General features: G+C 39.5%; 1 protein-coding gene across 1 annotated transcript; it reads right to left on the bottom strand.

Moving 5' to 3' along the window:
- Nucleotides 1-7708: 7708 nt before the first annotated feature.
- On the bottom strand, nucleotides 7709-8653 carry LOC142850771 (olfactory receptor OR51C1-like). Its single transcript, XM_075974680.1, has one exon. The coding sequence runs from the start codon at nucleotides 8651-8653 to the stop codon at nucleotides 7709-7711; it is 945 nt and encodes a 314-aa protein (XP_075830795.1).
- Between the last annotated feature and the right edge of the window lie 12035 nt (nucleotides 8654-20688).

Genomic DNA, 20688 nt, shown 5'->3' with positions numbered 1-20688 from the left:
ATGAATGCGTAAGACAGAGCATAAGATGTGTATCTTAGGGGCTGTGACTAGAGCAGCAGCAAAGGGAGAAGGCAGTTACACAGAGAATCTGATTAAAATACACTGTGTGCCTGCATGGCTGTGCTGTGCTGAAACCCTCTGGTTATTCAAACACTGCAAATAATAATATAAAAAGATAAGGATTCCATATTATTTATATTCACAAATTTGATAAATAATAGCTGAGATGTTTGCTTATTTTCTCCTAAATGAAAGTAGCAATCAATTCAAATAGTTATGGAATTTCGTATGAATAGCAAGCAGCAAATGCAATGATTCTTATGGTCCATTTACAATGTTAAAAGTTCATCTGTACCTGAGCAGTTTCAAACATAGTGTATGTATGAGGAATTAGGACACACAATTAGAATGGAGTATGGGGAATGCTCAGTATAAATATTAGTAAAATTTGTATTTTGAATTTTTATGCTGCATTGTAAGCCAAGTTCTTCCAATTGAATGTTGTAAACTTTGAGTGGGTTCAAATGCTCTGACATTTGCCCTGTGACAAATGGCTGCACTGCACTGTGCCTCAGTTTCCTCATCTGTAACAGGACAGAGTTACCCCTGATCCGTGGGATTCCGTAATGATCAGGCTAGCCAAGGTCAGTGGAAATCTCAGCAGAGTTCTGTTGATAGGAGTTGTTTGCTGCTAGGTAATAAATTAAAGTTTAAGGTTATGTAATCCTTTTCCTATGTCGTTTCCTACATGTCTCTACATACCTACTTCCCTTTCTGTCAGACAAATGAGCAACAGAAATATTATCTAAGTAAGACTAGGCAATGTTTCCCCATGAGTTTCTTCCTCATTTAAGCTCTTTTTAATCTGTAATCATATTTTTTCGAATTCATTCTTCCAGTCTCCAGACACGTAGGACAAGCCCCTGCTCCTACAGCATACATGCTTAACTGAGTTTTTGATTATTTATTATTTGAATTATTTTAGGGTGTGTTTATGTCTTGCGTGTGTGTGTGTGTGTGTGTGTGTGTAGAGCGAGCGAGAGAGAGAGAGAGAGAGAGAATGAGAGGGTGGGATTGAGTACATGAGTACAGGTGACCACTGAAGCCTGAGGTGATGGGTCCCCCAGGAGCTGGAGCAACAGGCCAGTGAAGCACACATCAGTGCTGAGAACTGAACCCAGAGTCTCTGCAAAGCAGTGTGTGCCTGTAACTGCTGCGCCGTCTCCAGCATCACAAAGGAGCTTTACTCAGCCACAAAGAACATAATTATGCTATTTTCACAGAAATGACTATAATTGCAAATCATCATGTTAAAAAATAAGACATTCAGAATGACACATTTTCTCTTATACTTGGAATTTACGCAAAATACATACATGCCTGACTTTTTGTTTTGATGGGTTTTTTGTCTGTTCATGTGCTACACAAAGTGGTTTCTCTGTGTAGCCCTGACTGTCCTGGAACTCACTCTGTAAACCAGGCTGAACTCAGACACACCCACAACTGCCAGGATTAAAGGTGAGCACCAACAATACCTGGCATCTGGATATATATGAGCATATAATATACATATATGTATTATAAAGAGGTTGTCTGAGATATAAAAAGCAAACAAGTGAATGAGCAAACCACAGTGATAATGACATGAAACATCACAATGAAACCCACTGTCCTGTATGCATGGCTATAAGTTAATCAATGTTCTGTTGCTGCTTTGCAGAGCACACTGCTGTCTGTCTCTCCAGTCAGCTTGGATGTGAATGTAGTTTAACAGCACATATAAATGATGTGATCTATAATTCAAAATAAGAAAAAAGAAGCAAATCACATGCTGAAACTGCCCTGAAAGACAGGAGAAAAAATGGGCTTTGTCATAAGCAAATGAATATGTAAACAAATAAAATGCAAGGATGCATGAAGATGGGACATGGGACTGCATTATGTATTCAGTAGTTGTGAGAATGCAAGGATGCATGGGGTGGGATTGCGCTATGAATTCAGTAGTTGTGAGAGAGTTTCTGAAAAAGCATCAAAACGTATCTCTGAGTGTGTGAAAAATATTTGTACAGAAGGTGATAGATTAAAATCCAGAGACTGTGGTCTTCTAGATGGATTTAAATACCCTTAGGGTGTAAAAGATACAATATGCCTGAATGGCAGGATATGAGAGACGATGTCAAAGGTTAAGGAGGGTCTGAGAGTGACTCCGCTGTAGAGCACTTACTGTGTGAGGCTCTGGGTTCTGTCCAAATATCAGAAAATAAATGGAGAAATGGAGGTAGGAAGGAAGGGAAGGAGGGAAGAAAATATGAAGGAAAGGAAAAAGGGAAGAAGGGAGGTAAGAAGGGGGCAGGAGGGAGGAAAGGAGACAGAGGGGAGGAGAGGAAGAAAGAAAATGAAAAGCTTGTCATAGAAAAATTCTACACAATAATGTTGACTCCCTTGACAACATAAATTCAGTATTAAAGTACTTGTTCTTCTCTTTGTTCCCCTGCTCCTTTACCAGTCACAGCAAGCTGCCTGTCTTCATTTTCTACAGCAATGATTCACACATGCAGCAGAAATCTGGTATCTGACATTGACTGCCATAAAAATTCTGCTGCGTGAGGCCTGTGGCTACATCTGAATGTACTGAGACTTCAGTGGTTTGAAACAAGGCACATTCCTTACAATTCTGTGTTAGGCCAGAACAAAACAAGGTTCTCAACTCAGGATCTGACAGAGCCGAGCATGACTTCTCATCACAGACAGTCTTCACCAGGAACTGGAGTCCTCTCTGGAGCTTATTCACGATATGGGCAGAAATTAAATCTTTGTGGTACAAATTTGAGGTCTCCAGTTTCCTGCTGGCTAGCGACTGGAGGAGGAGAATCCTGCATCCTCAGCCCTACCTTCAGTCTCATGCGTGTGGTACTCTCACAACAAGAAGCTGTACCTCTTCAAATCTAAAACAAGAACCCCTCTGCAGTTTCACCTTGCCTCCAGAAGCTTCTGTGATTAGGACACAGAGCTCAGGACAATGTGGTTTAGACAGACTTGATGTAAACATACCAAAGACCATTTCTGCATGAGGAAAACTCAACTTAGTCTAATATACATGACCACTGCGGTGGTTACTCCTTACATTAGCATGCCTTGCTCACACCAAGGGAATCAAGAGGTTGTTCTCATACAGAACAAATAATGGGGTGAATAGCAAACTTTACTGCCCTTGAGGAATTCTACATACCACAATTAACTGAGCCACCAACTCTCCAAACCTTTTTATTATTATTTCTTTTATGTTTGAGATTATAACATAAATACATCACTCCATCTTTTCCTTTCCTCCCTCCAAACTCCCACATACAACTCCGGGCTCGCTTTCAAATGCAGGGCCTCTCATTAATTGTTTTTATGTGGATATATGTGTATGTATATTCATTTACTGAACATCCTTTTTCCCTAGCTTCAAGATCACCACTTTATATAACACTTGAAGCAGTTCTGCAAGAACTGTAGAAATATTGCTGTGAGTAGTTTCTTTGCCTGTGTTCCCAGTTCCCAGACTTTATCCACTGACGCTGGTCCAGGCTCTGCAAACCACACCTGCCGACTCCTGCCCCTGCAACACTCTTCTCTGGCTCCAGCATGATGTCAGACTCAGCATCTCTGCACTGCAGACGAGCAGTTTTCACGAACTGGCAAACAGAAAACTCTGACAAACTCGACCTGAGGTTTTCCTTACTTGACCAGCCACACAATATAGCAAGGTCCCTCCCACTGATGTGACTGACTTAAATGGTATAGCTCTATCTTTTCTAAAAGAAACTAAGCTCTTTAGACTCCCTATATGATCCAGAGTTATTATAAATTCAACATAAGTTTCTATTTATGGAAACACTCAATGATATCACCTTCACTAAGGAAACACTTCCTGCTCTGAAGTGACGTGCTTTCTGGATTCATCCACACAGACTAATGGTTATTCTCTTGCTTGATAGTGTTTTCTGAAAACATACCTCTGCCAATCAAATAAGCTGATGATAGGAGGACATGTGTGCTCAATATCATTATGTCCTTTTCAAAGGTTGCATCTTATTTTTGATTACTTGGCTTGTGAAAGTGTGTAGGGGGTGGGGCTGTGCATGCAAGTGCAGGTGAACACAGAGGCCACAGTCATTGGGTCCTACAGCCTGTTGTGGTCCCCTCACCATGGGTGCTGTAAACTAAACTTGGACTCTCAGTATCAATTTTATGTCCTCCCAACCACTGAGTCATCTCTCCAGGCTTTCATCATTACTCATTAAAACTTTCCGTTATATCATAGGAAATGAAAATAATTGAAATAAATGAAAATAAATGATTATGGACTTTACCTAAGGACCTCACTGTATGGCCTTCAGCACTCCCCCTTCTCCAGGCCCTCACACACTCTTATTCAGGTTACACAGCTTAGAAAAGTTTGAAGGGTGTGTGTGTGTGTGTGTGTGTGTGTGTGTGTGTGTGTGTATGGCTGGGTGTCTGTGTTAATGCATTCACATGCTTGTGAAGGTTGCCTGTTTTGTGTTCTCTATCACACTTCACCTTATTCCCTTCAAACAATGGCTCTCACTGAGCCTGGGCAAAGATGGAGGTTAGGAAGCCTCAACACAAACACCAAGCATCCTCCAGGGTGTTGGCTTTTTACACGGGTACCAGAGCTACAGACTTCACTTACCATTCTTTCATAGCACCATCTCTGACACACTGAGCTGTCTTCCCAGGTCCCTCCCACAAAATGGGACGATGTCTCATATGTATAGGAAGGCCTCAAACTCTCTGTGTAACCAAGAATTACCTTGAATTTCTGATCCCTCTGCGTCCAATTCTAGAGTACTGGAATTACAACAATGCACCTTTTCATCCTGCTTTGCCACCACATCTCATTTATACAAAACCCGGGCTTTGTGCATGCTAGCAACTGACATATATCCCCATTTCCTGTACCAGAAATGTTAAATATGACTCATGGACCTCATTAATAGTTACCAACACCATCTGCCAACTCCAGGTATGTGTGTGTGTGTGTGTTTGTCTGTGTGTGGGGGGTACGTGTGTGAGTGTGTGTGTGTGTGTGTGTGTGTGTGTGTGTGTGTGTGTGAGAGAGACATTTGGGATTGTTCACAGGTGACCCTGGTTTATTACTGCATAATAATCTCCTCTCTGCTCAACCACTTGTTGACACTGGTCTACTTACGTAAGATAATGATATCTCATGTAAACTATAACACAGTATTAAAGGTTCTATGCTGAGCTACCTTCAGTTGTCTCCTTTCTGGCTAATGATTCACCAAAATTGTTAGAATTGTGGGCAATTCAACTCTCCAAACTCTATCAAACTCCTTCCATCAACTAAACCAAGTTTTCCAATGAGTACATACCTGTCCACATTTATGAAGTTTGGAAGGTCAGCGATGGTATGTGGGGGTCAAAAATGGCAGCACTTGTAAAGAGTCAGTGTGATAGCAAGTGACTCGAATACAGGAGTTGTGTGATGATGGCAAAGGGAGGTGACAATGAAGGGGGCGGGCACATAGGGCAGGGGCAGCAGCTGACCTTGGACTCCAGTTCTGAATGCTCCAAAAAAACTCAGAACTGTATACATGCTTTCACCTCTACACAGCAAGACAATCTTAATGGACCACAACTAAACTCTCTCAGAATGTATGGCCAAAAGCTGCAAGTTTCTGATTTTCCTGGGTTTCCTTGGGAATCAAGAAGACCTCCCTGAAGTTTACAGAATCTTTTAATTCTTACAAGAAACAGCAGAGGTAAAATATATTGTTTTCCTGAATGCAACAGTTTTACTTACAAGTACACAGGTTATTCTTTCGAGCCTTTCTGGAGAAGAGGGCTGAGGAGCTGAGGTCTTCTGCTCAAAGATACAGAGCACACATAGGGAGACCTCTCTCAGACTTTCTGAAATCTTTATTAGAAAACCCCGGAGGGAGATGATGTGGAACTCAGAGGATGACCTCCCCTGGGCTGCTTCTACTTCACAGTGTCCTTTCCATCGGCATCACTGATGCTCGTTAGTGTCTGTGGAGAAACGGGTGCTGTGAGTCTCTCTTCCCAAGTCTGAGAATCTCCTACAAAAACACATTAGCCCCGTCCATGCTGGAATGTTGATGTCCTGATCCTGTGTAGGTCTCGGACAGGAAAACATAGTTGCTGTGATTACATGACTCTGCAAACTTCAGAAAGATGCCGTCATTACTGGCCCATAGACAACAAAATATCTTTACTAATTCTTTCAAAAAGCACTGTAAGGATTTAACATGTTCCAAAGTTTCACTAGAGAAGTACAGAAAAAAGAACACTCTTTGTCCCTCAGAATCTACAGTCCAAAATTAGAGATAAAAGATTAGAGATCAATCATAATACTTAGTTTTCATTAATAATTTTAATAAAGATATTATGGAATACAAGAAGATAATTCACTATATGTATTCAGTGCATATAGATAAAACTAGGTAAGCAGTTTCTCATCTTCTATATAATATTTTTAAACATCAATTTAAGCTGAAATAATTGTATAATAATGAGATAAAGCTTCAGTTTCTTTACTACTCAATTGTGCAATAATGAAGTCAGTAGGAGTGTCCCTATAGATACATTTTACACAATAAGTCACCATATCTTGTAAAATTGAAAAATTAATTCATTTAACAAAGATATCTCAAGGCCTCTTTAAAGAGCTAGAAAAGTACTTATTTCAAGCACTTTGTTCTCACTGCTTAATTCTGCTATTTCATTTTACTCAACCATGAATATTTGGTTGGCAATAGTAATCATTATTACAATATTATGTAACATACAAATATTGAAATACAGGTTACTTAGTATCTATATTATATGAGCCATTAATAGGTACATAATCTAGAAGACTAAAATCAATTTATAAGTAACCATAAACTTAAGTTAACCATATTGTATCATGTACAGAAGTAATAATAGGACAATAACTATACAACATATCTCTGCCATTAGGGAAACCTTGATCTAAAATTTATAGTCAGAAAATTACAAAGTTGTCAGAATAAAAAAGTATTAATTTTTTTCTTCTTGTTTTTATTATTTTTTTTTTATTTTTATTGAGCTCTACATTTTTCTCTGTTCCACTCCCTGCCTCTCCCTTCCCCTTGGAACCTAAGAGAAACATACATAGATCTAATCAACAATGTAAGTAGAAAAAGACAAGATCTCCTCAGTAAATTGGGAGCATGGGAACCTTGTTTTTGTTTTTTGAGACAGAAACCATGTCTCAAACCATATCATGGAACTCTCTCTGTAGACCATGCTGGCCTCAAATAAAGAGAGATCTGCCTGTCTCTGCCTCCTGAGTGCTTGGGACAACAGTTGTGTGCCATGAGCAGCTGACTCTAAAAACAACAACAACAACAACAACAAAACATTTATTAACAAACTCTTTCAAGTTACAGGATAAATCACACAGGTGAATAATCAAACGCAGAAAATGAGGGAAGACTCTTTTTTCTTTATTACTTTATTTTATGACCGACCATGGCCTCCCCTTCTTCCTCTCCTCCCACACAAACCCCCACTTCCCTTCTTCATCCCCCTTATCCACCCCTCATCCATACTTACTCAGAAAAAGGTAAGCCTCCAGGGTCATCTGCAAAACATGGTATATCAAGCTGGCATAAGCAAAAATTCTAAAACTTTCCTAAGATGGTTTAATGAAGAATACTTTAATCACAGCCTTGCGAATTTGTTTGGTCTTCACACTATAGATTATTGGATTCATTACAGGAGGGATGAGGAGATAAACATTGGCAATTAAAGTATGAACAAATGGAGGAGCATGCCTCGCGAATCTGTGCACCAAAGAAAGGCTGATCATAGGGATATAGAAGATGGCAACAGCACTGAGATGGGAGACACAGGTCCCAAACGCCTTTTTCTGCTCCTCCTTGGATGCAATGCAGAGCACAGAGCGGATTATTAGAACATAAGAGAGAAGGATCAAGACAGAGTCCAAGCCTGCAGTAGAGATGACAATGACCAGGCCAAAGGCACTGTTAACCTTGGTGTCTGAACATGAAAGCTTCATCACGTCAGGATGGAAGCAGTAGGAATGATGGAGCACATGACTATGACAAAAAGACAGACGCTTGAGGAGCAGGAGCAAAGGAACAAGAGCTGTGGTCCCCCTAATTACAATTACAAAACCCGCCGCAATGATCCGTGAGGTGGTTAAGATCATAGCATACCTCAGTGGGTTACAGATGGCAATAAAGCGGTCAAAGGCCATCACCAGGAGAACTGAAGACTCCATGAATGTAAAGCCATGGATAAAGAACATTTGGCCAATGCAGGCATCAAAGCTAATCTCTCGAACATTGAACCAGAAGATGCCCAACACAGTTACCAATGTGGAAAAGCACAGACCCAGGTCTGTGAAGGACAGCATGGACAGGAAATAGTACATGGGTTCGTGAAGGCTTGACTCGGTGATGATGACAAAGAGGATCATGCCGTTCCCAGAGATGGCAATGGCATATAGGCAGCAGAAAGGGATGGAGATCCAGGCTTGAGAGGTCTCAAGACCAGCAATGCCAGTGAGGAAGAAGACTGTTGGGTAGGCAGTGCTCTGGTTGAAGTCCGGCATAGTGACTTGAGGAAGCAGGTGCTCTTGGAGGACAGTTACACATCCTATAATGACAAAAACAGAAATGCTTCCAATCTCTACTACATACCATGCATTTAAGTACACTGGAGAACAAGTTCCTGCCCCTCATCTTTAATAGAAAGGCCAAACCATTTGCTATTATACTATATGTCAAATTGAACACGGGTCAACTGGGGGAAGAAACAGCACTAACATCTGATAGGAGACCCAGGTTTTCAGAAGATCCGTGCAGTATGTATGGGTGTCTGTGTACACACATTGAAAGGGAAACTAAATTAGGTAGTGAGGACTGGTAAGATGGCTCATTGGGTAAAGGAAAATAAAGTCAAGCCTGGTGACCTATGTTCAATCCCAAGAACCCACAGGGTAGAACGAGATAACCTACTTCAGCAAGTTGTCATTTGATCTTCTTCCACATCTATGGTACATGTTCAAGTATGCACACGCATGTACACACATGCATACAAACACAAACACATGCATACACACAAAGTACAAACATATCATAAAGTGTTAATAGGTAATAAAAGTGTCTTCCAGTTCTATGGCATTGGATATGGCTGACAGTTATCTCTGGGCAATAAATGTTAATCGGCCCCACTATTTACAACTTCCCGATTTCTACAGTCCATTAATGCCCAGTGATAAGAGTAAAAAGACAGTATTAAAGTTTTTCTAATCATGACTAAATAAATATACAACAACTCTCAGTGTAAAGTCATCTAAATATTAGAAAAGAACCAATAACTCTGCACAAATAATCCACCCTCGATGACAGAAGAAGCTCTGCTTACACAGGTAGTAATTGGAAACCTGATTATGTTTAAGGAAAATTCTGCCTGCAGAACAAAGATGTGAAGATGACCTCACTAGGAAATAACTCACTGGATGCTTGTGGAAAAGTCCCTGGAGCAGAAATCGCCTTAGCGGAGGCTATGGTTTTCTACTGTTCAAAGGAATATTAATGTCAGAGTGAAATGGAGTTTCCTTTCTCTGTAAACGTGTCAATCAGAAGGACTGAGGCAGCTACTTTATATTGTGTCTGAAGCTTTCTAAGCCACATTTTCCTCTTCAGCATGTTTGACCATAATGTAAATGTCTGCCTCTTCTATTCATTGATGCATGTGTTACAGTGTCCTCTGTGTGATGGATATGAGTTAAAATCAGATGTGTCTCAACAATAAAGCCCGAAAATGTCCCTGAGGAAGTAAACATTGAAAAGTTGTGACTCTGGACATAAGCAGAAGAGTCAGCTAAAGGTGTGACAGTTCTGCAGTATTGGAGTAGAAGAAAATAGGGAGTGATCAAAACTGAAGGCATTTGAGTACTGTGATATTGCCTTCCATTGAGGCTTATGGAGAAGCAAAGTTTCTCTAGGCTGTTTACGAGGTTTCAGTCCATGGCTAAGCACCAGTGTTGTTTCAGTTCCATGGCAGCTCAACATGGTAGGAGCATTTCATAAAAAATAATCAAGAATTGAAAAGAAAAAATATGGGGAGAATATTCCATGATCAGTCTTAAGGGCATGCCACTTAAAAACAAATCTGTCCTGCACAACCTACCCCTTAACATGCCACCACTTTCATGAGCATCAAGACCCTGTAGCATAATTCAGGTCCAACACAAATCTCTCTGTTTTAATACAGGTAGGTTAAGTATTAGGGCTCTACCATTAGTTTTCTGAAATAACCCTTTCATGTATTTTATATATTCTATTAGCTATCTTGTCAGGCATCTGCAGTGGTGTTCAGCTTAGGTCTGAGGAAATGCTTGACTGTGCGCCACTGAGTCATTTTCATCTTCATAGTCATGACTCTGCAGTTGCATTAGAAAGTGTTTCTCTAAACAAGCAGGTGTGGCTATCTTAATATCTAACATAATTTATTTCAAGTTTAAATAAATGAGAAGAGATGGAGAAGGAAACTTTATACTCATAACAGGAACAATTCATCAAGATGAAGTCTCAAACCTGAATACCTATGCCCCTAATACAAGAGCATTCACATATGTAAAAGAAACATTACTAGAACTCAAATCACACATTAAACCCCACACACTAATAGTAGGAGATGTCAACACTGCTCTCTCACCAATGGACAGGTCAACCAGGCAGAAACTTAACAGAGAAATAAGAGAACTAACAGATATAATGAATCAAACAGACTTAACAGACATCTATAGAGCATTCTATCCAAACAAAAAAGAATATACCTTCTTCTCAGCACCTAATGGGACCTTCTCTACAATGATTGTATACTTGGTAACAAAGCAAACCTCCATAGATACAAAAAATTGGAATAACCCCCCATGTCTTATCTAATCACCATGGAGTAAAGTTAAAATTTAACAACAATACTACTCCCAGAAAGCCTTTAAACTCATGGAAACTGAACAGTCAACTACTAACCCACCCCTGGGTCAAGAAAGAAATTAAAGTCTTCCTTGAATTCAATGAAAATGAAGAAATAAGATATCCAAACCTATGGGACATTATGAAAGCAGTGCTAAGAGGAAAGTTCATGGCACTAAGTGCCCACATAAAGAAAACAAAGAAAGCTCACATTAGCTACTTAACAGCATACCTGAAAGCTCTAGAAAAAAAGAAGCAGACTCACCCAGGAAGAGTGAAAGACAGGAAATACTCAAATTGAGGGCTAAAATCAACAAAATAGAAACACAGAAAACAGTACAAAGAATCAATGAGACAAAGAGCTAGTTCTTTGAGAAAATGAACAAGATTGACAAACCCATATCCAAACTAATCAAAAGGCAGAGAGAGAACATCCAAATTAACAAGATCAGAAATGAAAAGGTGTTGTAATAGGAGCAGAGGGGCTGTGTCTCCAGCACCCCGGCTGCCTGGCTAGCTTATGCTCCGAAATAACAACACACAAATTGTATTTATTTAAACACTGCTTGGCCCATTATATCTATCCTCTTCTCGGCTAACTCTTGCACCTAGACTAGCCCATTTCTAATAATCTGTGTAGCATCAATCTTACTGGGAAAGATTCTAGCCTACGTCCATCCTGGGTCGGAGCTTCATCACGTGTGCCTCAGAGAGGGGAGCATGGCATCTCTCTGAGCTCACTTCCTCTTCCTCCCAGCATTCTGTTCTGTTTACTCCTCCCACCTATGTTTTAACTATCAGGGCCAAGCAGTAGGATATGACACTCCCACATCAAAAAGGGGACATAATAACAGACATGGAAGAAATCCAGAGAATCATTAGGCCTTAATACAAAAACCTGTACTTCACAAAATTGGGAAATGTAAAAAAAAATGAACATTTTATAAGAAAAATACCATATACCAAAATTAAATAAAGATCAGGTGAGCAATTTAAATAGACCTATATGCTGCAAGGAAATAGAAGCTGTCATCAAAAACCTTCCAACCTAAAAAAGTCCAGGGCCAGATTGTTATAGTGCAGAATTCTATCAGAACTTTTAAGAAGAGCTAATACCTATAAAGTGCTCCACATAATAGAAACAGAAGGGTCATTGCCAAACTCTTCTTATGAGGCTACAGTTACCCTGATACCAAAACGACACAAAGACTCAACCAAGAAAAAAATTACAAACCAATCTCACTCATGAACATGGATGCAAAAATTCTCAATAAAATACTCGCAAACCAAATCCAAGAACATATAAAAAAAATCAACCATTATGATCAAGTAGGCTTCATACCAGAATGCAGGGCTGGTTCAACATACAAAATTCTATCAATGTAATCCATCATATAAATAAACTGAAAGAAAAATCTAACACCCCTTCATAAGGTCTTGGAGAGATTAAGGATACAAGGATCATATCTAAATATAATAAAAGCAATATACAGAAAGCCTACAGCCAACGTCAAATTAAATAGAGAGAAACTCAAAGTGATTCCACTAAAATCAGGAACAAGACAAGGCTGTCCGCTCTCTTCATATCTCTTCAACATAGTTCTTGAAGTTTTAGCAATAGCAATAAGACAACATAAGGACTTCAAGGGTAATCAAATTGGAAAGAAAGAAGTTAAACTTTTGTTATTTGCAGATGATATGATAATATACATAAGCGACCCCAAAAACTCTACCAGTGAACTCTTACAGCTGATGAATACATTCAGTGATGTGGCAGGATACAAGATCAACTAAAAAAAATCAGTAGCCATCCTAAACACAAATGATAAAGAAGCTGAGAGGAAAATCAGAGAAACATCACCTTTTACAATAGCCACAAATAACATAAAATATCTTGGGGTAACACTAACCAAGAAAGTGAAAGACCTATTTGACAAGAACTTTAAGTCTTTGAAGAAAGAAATTGAAGAAGACACCAATAAATGGAAAGATCTCCCATGCTCTTGGATAGAAAGGATCAACATAGTAAAAATGGCAATCCCAACAAAAGCAATTTGTAGATTCAATGCATTCCCCCATCAAAATCCCAACACAATTATTCACAGACCTTGAAAGAACAATAATCAACTTCATATGGAAAAACAAAAACCCCAGGATAGCCAAAATAATCCTATACAATAAAGAAACTTCCAGAGACATTACCATCCCTGACATTAAGCTCTATTACAGAGCTACAGTAATGAAAACAGAGACGTTGACCAGTAAAATTGAATTGAAGACCCACCTGATTTTTGACAAAGAAGCTAAAATTATACAATGGAAAAAAGAAAGCATCTTCAACAAATGGTGCTGGCATAATTGGATGTCAACCTGTAGAAGAATGAAAATAGATCCATATCTATCACCACGCACAAAACTCAAGTCCAAATGGATTAAAGGCCTCAATATAAATCTGACCACACTGAATCTGATAGAAGAGAAAGTGGGAAGTAGTCTTCAATGCATGGGGGTGAGGGGTAGAAGGAAGGGGAGAAGGAGAAGGTTGAGGAAAACTTGAGGGAATTGGGATAGTTGAGATGGAGGAAGAACAGAGATGAGACCTGGCCCTATAAAAGTTCCCAGGAATCCACAAGGATAACCCAAGCTAAGACCCTAAGCAATAGAGGAGAGGGGGCCCTAACTGCCCTTTTCCTGTAGTTAGACTGATGATTATATTAAATATCACCATAGAACCTTTGTCCAACAACAGATGGAAACAGAGGTAGAGAACCACATTGGAGCATTGGGCTGAGCTCCCTAGGTCCAGTTGAAGAGTGGAAGGAGTGAGAATATGAGCAAGAAAGTCAAGACCATGAGGGGTTCACCTGCTTAGACAGTTTGCCTGAGCTAATTGGAGCTCACCAACTACAACTGGACTGGGAATGAACTAGCTTGGGATCAAACTAGTCCCTCTGAATGTGATTGACAGTTGGGGCAGACTGAAGGGCCACTGACAGTGGCACTGGGATTTGTCTCTACTGGCTTTTGGGGATCCTATTCTCTTTGGATACATACGTTGCTCAACCTAGATGTAGTAGGGAGGGCCTTGGACTTGCCATAGGTCAGGGTGTCTTGTCCTCTCTTATAATTGGAGGGGAAAGGGATAGGAGGTTGTGGAAAGGGAGTGGGAATTTGGATTGGTATTTTTTAAGACAAGGTTTTTTTGTAGCTTTGGAGCCTGTCCTGGAACTAGCTCTTGTAGACCAGGCTGACTTGACCTCACAGAGATCCACCTACCTCTGCCTCCCGAGTGCTGGAATTAAAAGCATGTGCCACCAACACCCAACTTGGATTGGTATTTTTTTAAGTAATAAAATAAAACAAAAAAGAACATGTTTCTTTTGCTGTTTCCTTAAACACCTGGTACTCTGCTCTCAGACACACTCCTTTCAGATTAAATCACCTAATCCCCCACCAGTCATGTGATTCCAGCCACATCAGTCACTTTGGCAAATGTCAAACACTGACAGGGGGCAGAAGTTACTTCCGCTTAGATGCAGAGCTCTTGACTCAATTATTCAATGAAAAGTTTCAAGTAAATATACCACACACACACACACACACACACACACACACACACACACCAAAAAGGAAACATCCATCAAAGAGAACTCTTAAAAATTGTAAGAAGGAAACTGAAGTGTAGCCCTCAATAACTGACAGCTTTTGCAGGGTGCAGTTGGGGAAGGAAGGACTTGGTTTTTTTTAAGGGGCTAACCCCTGAAGATATGACAGAGTTCCACTGAGTATGCATCAACACAAATTGTATTTTTTTCTTCTCCTCTTTCTTCAACTTCTTATTATTCTTATTTTTATTCTTATTCTTGTGGTCACAAGGGTGGGAGCAGACGCGGGGAAATGATTATGATGGGGGTTCCTGATGTGAAAGTCCCAAATAATCAATAAAAATATTATGTTGGAAAAAGATATTGATAACATTAAAAAAAGTCAATCTTATCTTTCAGCTGAGGTCTAAGACACTGAAATTCACAGATTTTTATTTTGATTGGCATTACTTCTCAATTCAGCATTTTCTCTCTGTGTGTGTGCATGCATGTGTGCACGTGTGTGTGCATGCATATGTGTGAGTGCATGTGTTCATGTGCATGCGTGTGTGCATGTGTGCATGTGTGGGAGAGAGAGAGAGACCCTCATTTAGAAATATTTATGTAAAATTATTGGAGTATTTGTAAGTGGGAGAAAAGTAAGTTTTCTGGCTAATTAAGACAAAGACTTCATTTGAACTCAAACCTGGTGATAAAAACTATTACTTTCTTAGCAAAAGTGGAACAATTGTAACAATCTTAAAATCATGTTCACTTTGTTTTAAAGATAAAAATTTAAACCTCAGAACTTTTTTCTTTTAGCTAATTCTGTGGTTTTATCACTTATTTTGACATTTATTTTATTAGTGTATTTGAGAACTTTATACATGAGTACTGTGTTTACATCATTCCCACCTCACAGTCTCACCCTTCTAACTACCACATGGTCCCCCAATTTCATAGCCTCCTTTCCTTACAGTGAATGTCTGAGACCTCACGTAAAACAGGTATTCCTAAGACGGCACACCATGTAGATGGCCACTTCTCAAAAGCACAGGAGCAAATACCTGTGCTCCCAGAATTTAGGAGGGGGGCAGTAGGATCAAAGTTCAAGGGGTTATCCTCAACTGTCCAGCATGGGCTAGAGACTCATTTACGAAACAAAAGTGTCAAGAAGGGGAAGAGATGTTAACCTTTGTACATAATTAAGGAACTGTGAAAATTGTTCACTCTTAAGAGAAATATTATAGAAATTAGTTATAAAACTAAAAATATAACTTCTTGAGGTTGAGTAATCCCACTTCTCAGTGATCAATTAAAGACACTGGATGCTGAAGAGGTATCTGTATTCCCAGGTTCTGTCAACATTAATCATGAACGGCAAAATCTGGAAATCCCAAATACTCATGGACAGTTAAAAGAATAAAGAAAATTACCACAAACACTATGGGCTTTAAGGAGTAATGATCACTGAAACAAGCTGCCATATAGAAGAGATCTGGAGAATATTAGTCTTGGTACAATGAGTCAGCCACAGATAGATAAGCAGTGTATGGGTCTATTAGAAGTGAGGCATTTTAGGTAGATTCATAGAAATAGAGTGTAGAATGCTGGCTTCCAGGGGCTAGGGATAAGAAAAATGGGAAGATTTTGCTCAGAGGGTATAGACTTGCAGTTACTCAAGTTGAATACTTTTTAGATAGCAGTTGATTTAAAAGATTCTACCTACAATCAATAGCACCCAAAATATTCTGCATGTGTAGATTTCCCGAGTAGTGCCACAGATACAATAAAAATAAATGGGATGATTGTGCTGTAAAGGCTAAAAACACACAAATAAAGTTAAAGAGTTAAAGATTCCAATGGGTAGTATAAGCAGTCAAGATCTATTTCTCCATAGTAACAAAGGAGATGACATGTCTGAAGGGCATGATCTTGGTGCTTGTTTGTGGCAAGATCTTATTAAGTTGGCCTGGACAGTGTCATCTCAAGATCCTCTACCACTGCCTTCAGAGTGCCAAGTTTACAGGCATAAGTCACCATGCCTCTCTTGGATGATAGTATAAATAATTCCTAATTTCCATGCAATTTACTTCACTAAATCTGAAGTCTTTTTATTCTAGTGTGAACTTCTTGGAGTGTTGTAATCAATGATAAACACAAACCTATTAGCAAACATGAAAAGAAGAATAAATAACTTTTAGAAAAATATATGATTCCTAATTCACTTCTGGAACAAATGAGCAAACATCAAATAGCTATTCTTTTTAAATGTTATGCATTTTTATTTATGTGCGTGTATAAGTGCCTTGTGAATTTCTGTGCACCCAATATCTACAGATGCCCAAGTAGCACACAGCCCATAGAATCCCCTGGACCTGGAGGTACAGGTGGTTGTGAGCTGGTACTCCACAAGTTCAGTAAGTGTTTTTAACCACTGTGCCCTCTCTTAATCCCTGAAATAGTTATCTTTGTACATTATAAAGTGTCTCCCCTATGCCGAGAATCCCCCAACACAAGGACTATGAGGCAAATATCTCTATACCCAGGCCACCAAGAGCATCAAGCCGACAGACCACCCTCACAAGGAAGCCTTACACACATCACAGTCACAATAGTACCAGTGAGTGCCACCGCTCCACCTTACAGAGGGGAAGACTAAAGACAAGGAAATCAAGGCTGAGAGGAGCCAGGCCACATTCACCCAGCAACCTGATGGTAGATAGACCCAAGAAAGGAGCTCTGCCCTGCATGGCTCCAACTCCTTGGTCTTGCAACTATCTGTTTAAAAGTGATTTCTTTAATTTTAATTACTTTATTTTTAATTGTACTCTTTAAACTTTACAAATTAATAGGCTTCTGTACAGGATTTTCATTCAGTTGATACCCTCTCCCCTCACTGTCCCATCCTCTTCCTCACTGGACCCTTTTGTCTAGCGTGTGCCCCTTTCTGCTTTGTTCTGTTGTCTTCTCCATTCACATGGGATCCTTCAAGTTTCCTCTCTGTTACCCATATTTACTTCCACCTGGATTGCATGTTTAAATGTTAACAGCTAGACACATGCTTGAGGGAGAACATATGATGTTTGTCTTTCTGAGTTGAGGTTACTTCAATTTCATGCAAATTTCATTTTCTTTAAGATTATAATTGTGGAATGAACTACATGTTTACAATTATTGCCTATGTTTGTAGCAACTATTTTGATTGCTGCATTTTAAGTTGATATAATATATTAAGTTTTGTACATTATAAGTTTCTGAGTGCTTCTGGGTTTTAATTAAAGAGTTTCTCTAAACTGCATAAGTTTTTTATAAATAATCTGAAGAATATGCATTGCCTGTTGGGTTCCTAAAGTCTTCATTGTTCTCAAATTGTGTCATACATACAGATTTTCAGATTGAGTCTAGAAGGGAAACATTGATCATGCTGGCTGGTCTTTAGAGGCTCATCAGAGTGGAGAGAAAAGGAGATCAGAGGACAAGAGAGGAGAGAAGAGAAGAGGATAAGGAAAGAGAGAAGAGGAGATTTACCACCAAAACTTACAGGCCAAAATGTTCCTCAATACTAAGGTAGAGAATCAACAATCCCAGCCCTCCTTTCTGACACAGGTCCAAAATGGTTCCATTTTCCTTGAAGAACCAAAAGAGAAAAATCTTGCAATGGGAGCACTCTATGACTTGAGAAAGGGGGGTTTTATGAAGACTCCAGAGCTGTCTGATGAGAGCCTTTTGCCCAGGAGGAAAAACATGAATTCCTAGGAGAAAACTCTTTAGAGCTGTGTCCTGATAAGCCTTTGTGCTCCAGGTAACAGATTCATAATTATATTTGCTTTTAGTCTAACTTTACTCTTACTTCTTCAGATACCATGTAGATGAGTTACAATTTCCAAGCTCATTCGGGAGCAGGGTCAGCCACAAGGAGCTGCCAGACAGAGCTCTGCTTACGGCCAAAGCCTAGGAAAAGGGGTTTAATGCACTGACCATGAGCCTGTTCAGCTGTCATTCATCTGTTTCACAGTCATCAAAAGACACAGAGCCCATATGGAAGAGGAGCTGAAGAATAACTATGCTCACTGAAGGCATTCAAGTTTTTCCCTCTGTATTCCGTATCCCTGGGAAATTATGGACCACGTACCCATTGCCACAGATACTAATAATTTAAATGGTGATAACTAAAGGAAGACAACAAAATTATTGAGCTCCTTGTGTTTCACCTACCAGTTTATTAAAATGATCTGGTAACTTGCCCTAAACTGTCTTTTAATATATTTACCATTATGGAGAATACCCATATGTGAAGACAGATACCTCTTGTTTAAAAGTGACTCTTGGCCTAAGTCCATGCCTTCCTAGCTAGTCCCTGTCCCATTGCTGGGCCTTCCCCTAACCCCAGAAGACTTCTACCCTGCAAGCCCAGGTCAGCAAGAAAGAGTAAGTGACCTACCTGGCAATGGAATTGTCCTCCTCCCTGGATTCTGTCTCCCAAGACCCAGGCCAATGACATCCCAGATCCCAGTTTACTCCTAATGCTACTGCTATTGGACACTACCTGACGTGCTGACCATAATAGCCACAACTGCCCTCACCAGCTGACAAGCAGCCCTTCCACAGAACTCCAGCAGACTACATAGACCAGATATAGTCCACACCAGTTGGAAGAACAGACACCATAGGCCCATATAAAATTCACACCAGTCATAAGAACAGCCCCAGCACTTTCAGAAATGATACAGTCTTTACAGATTAATAATAAACACCTAGTTGTGAAGATCAATACTATGGAGAGACATAGCATCACTTTGACAGAATAATCATCAATGTTGAAGGGTGTTGAGACATTATCTGAGAGAATTCATGCTGCTGATTTTAATAATCAGAATCTCTTGAAAAGCTATGATAGATTAACAGATAAGATATCTCTCCAGGAAGGTAATAAGTATGCCATCAAAAATATATCCAAGGATGAGTGATTATCTTTACTGGACAAGTTTCATACCTTAGAATCCTCAATGAGGGCATTAGAACAGAACACTGGACAGGAGATTCAGACTTTACAAAAGGCAGTTGTAAAACAATTTGAAAAAATTGATGAATTTATTGAAACTGATGAGCAGGAACAAAAGATACAAAAATAGGATTTAGCCTCATCAATATGAGCCAGACTCTGGAATGAAGTACCCAGAGTTTTAACTGCCTATCTGGCAATTTCCTCCAAAAGGCCATCTGACACAAAGTACCCTAAGGTAGTCAAAGAATATACATGGCAACCTATAGGTATAAGCAATATAAAAGAAATTAAACAAACAATAGTTTTATGGACTACATTCACATTTTGTTAGGGAAATGGTGAAAATGTGGCTTCAATAAATAAGGATACACCATTCAATTAATCTCAGTGGTCCTCGAAAATGAACCCCAACTGCTTTGGAAGTGTTATAGGAAAGAAGAGGCAAAAATTTTAAAACAGCAGGGGAAAGCAAAAGGATTTGAGACTTCCCAAGATCAAATTCTTGGAGAGGGCCATTACCCTGATCCTCAGGACCAGGCTCTCTACAACGAACACACCTTGTCCTTATGTAGGCAAATTTGAATGCTTGAGACAGGATTCAGAAACCAAGAAATAGAATTGAATCATATATTAGGGTTAAATAGGGCCAGAGAGAACTCTTTAGTGACTTTTTACAAAGATTAACTAAAGCTATAAAGTAGGAGTAACAGACCCAGAAACTAGATGTGTACTTATTGAACATTTGGCTTTTGAAAATGCCAACTTAGAGTATAAAAAGATCCTTGGGCATTTAAAGGTCAAGTCAGCACCAATAAATAAATGGATCTTGCATACAATGAATGCTGACATATTTGACTGGGATAGGAGAAACAATTTCCAATAGTATGAGGAGTCCCCCAAATGCCAAATGTTTTAACTATAGTAGAATAGGCTATCTGAGCAGGGACTGTAGACAAGAAATTCCAAGGAATAATGTCTCCTTTAGGAACGGCAAGAAAAGGGGTTAGCCTCCTGGAATATACAGGAGGTGGGACAAAGTCCAACATAGAACCGATGAATGTAGATCCACAAA

Source organism: Microtus pennsylvanicus, chromosome 5 (genome assembly GCF_037038515.1).
Source record: "Microtus pennsylvanicus isolate mMicPen1 chromosome 5, mMicPen1.hap1, whole genome shotgun sequence".
In the NCBI taxonomy this organism is placed as follows: Eukaryota; Metazoa; Chordata; class Mammalia; order Rodentia; family Cricetidae; genus Microtus; species Microtus pennsylvanicus.
The sequence above is the reverse complement of the archived record's forward strand: the minus strand, read 5'-3'. Positions and strand labels throughout refer to the sequence as shown.

Excerpts from the sequence above, each read along its gene's own strand:
- LOC142850771 (XM_075974680.1), bottom strand. The coding sequence starts at position 8,653 with ATGCCGGACTTCAACCAGAGCACTGCCTACCCAACAGTCTTCTTCCTC.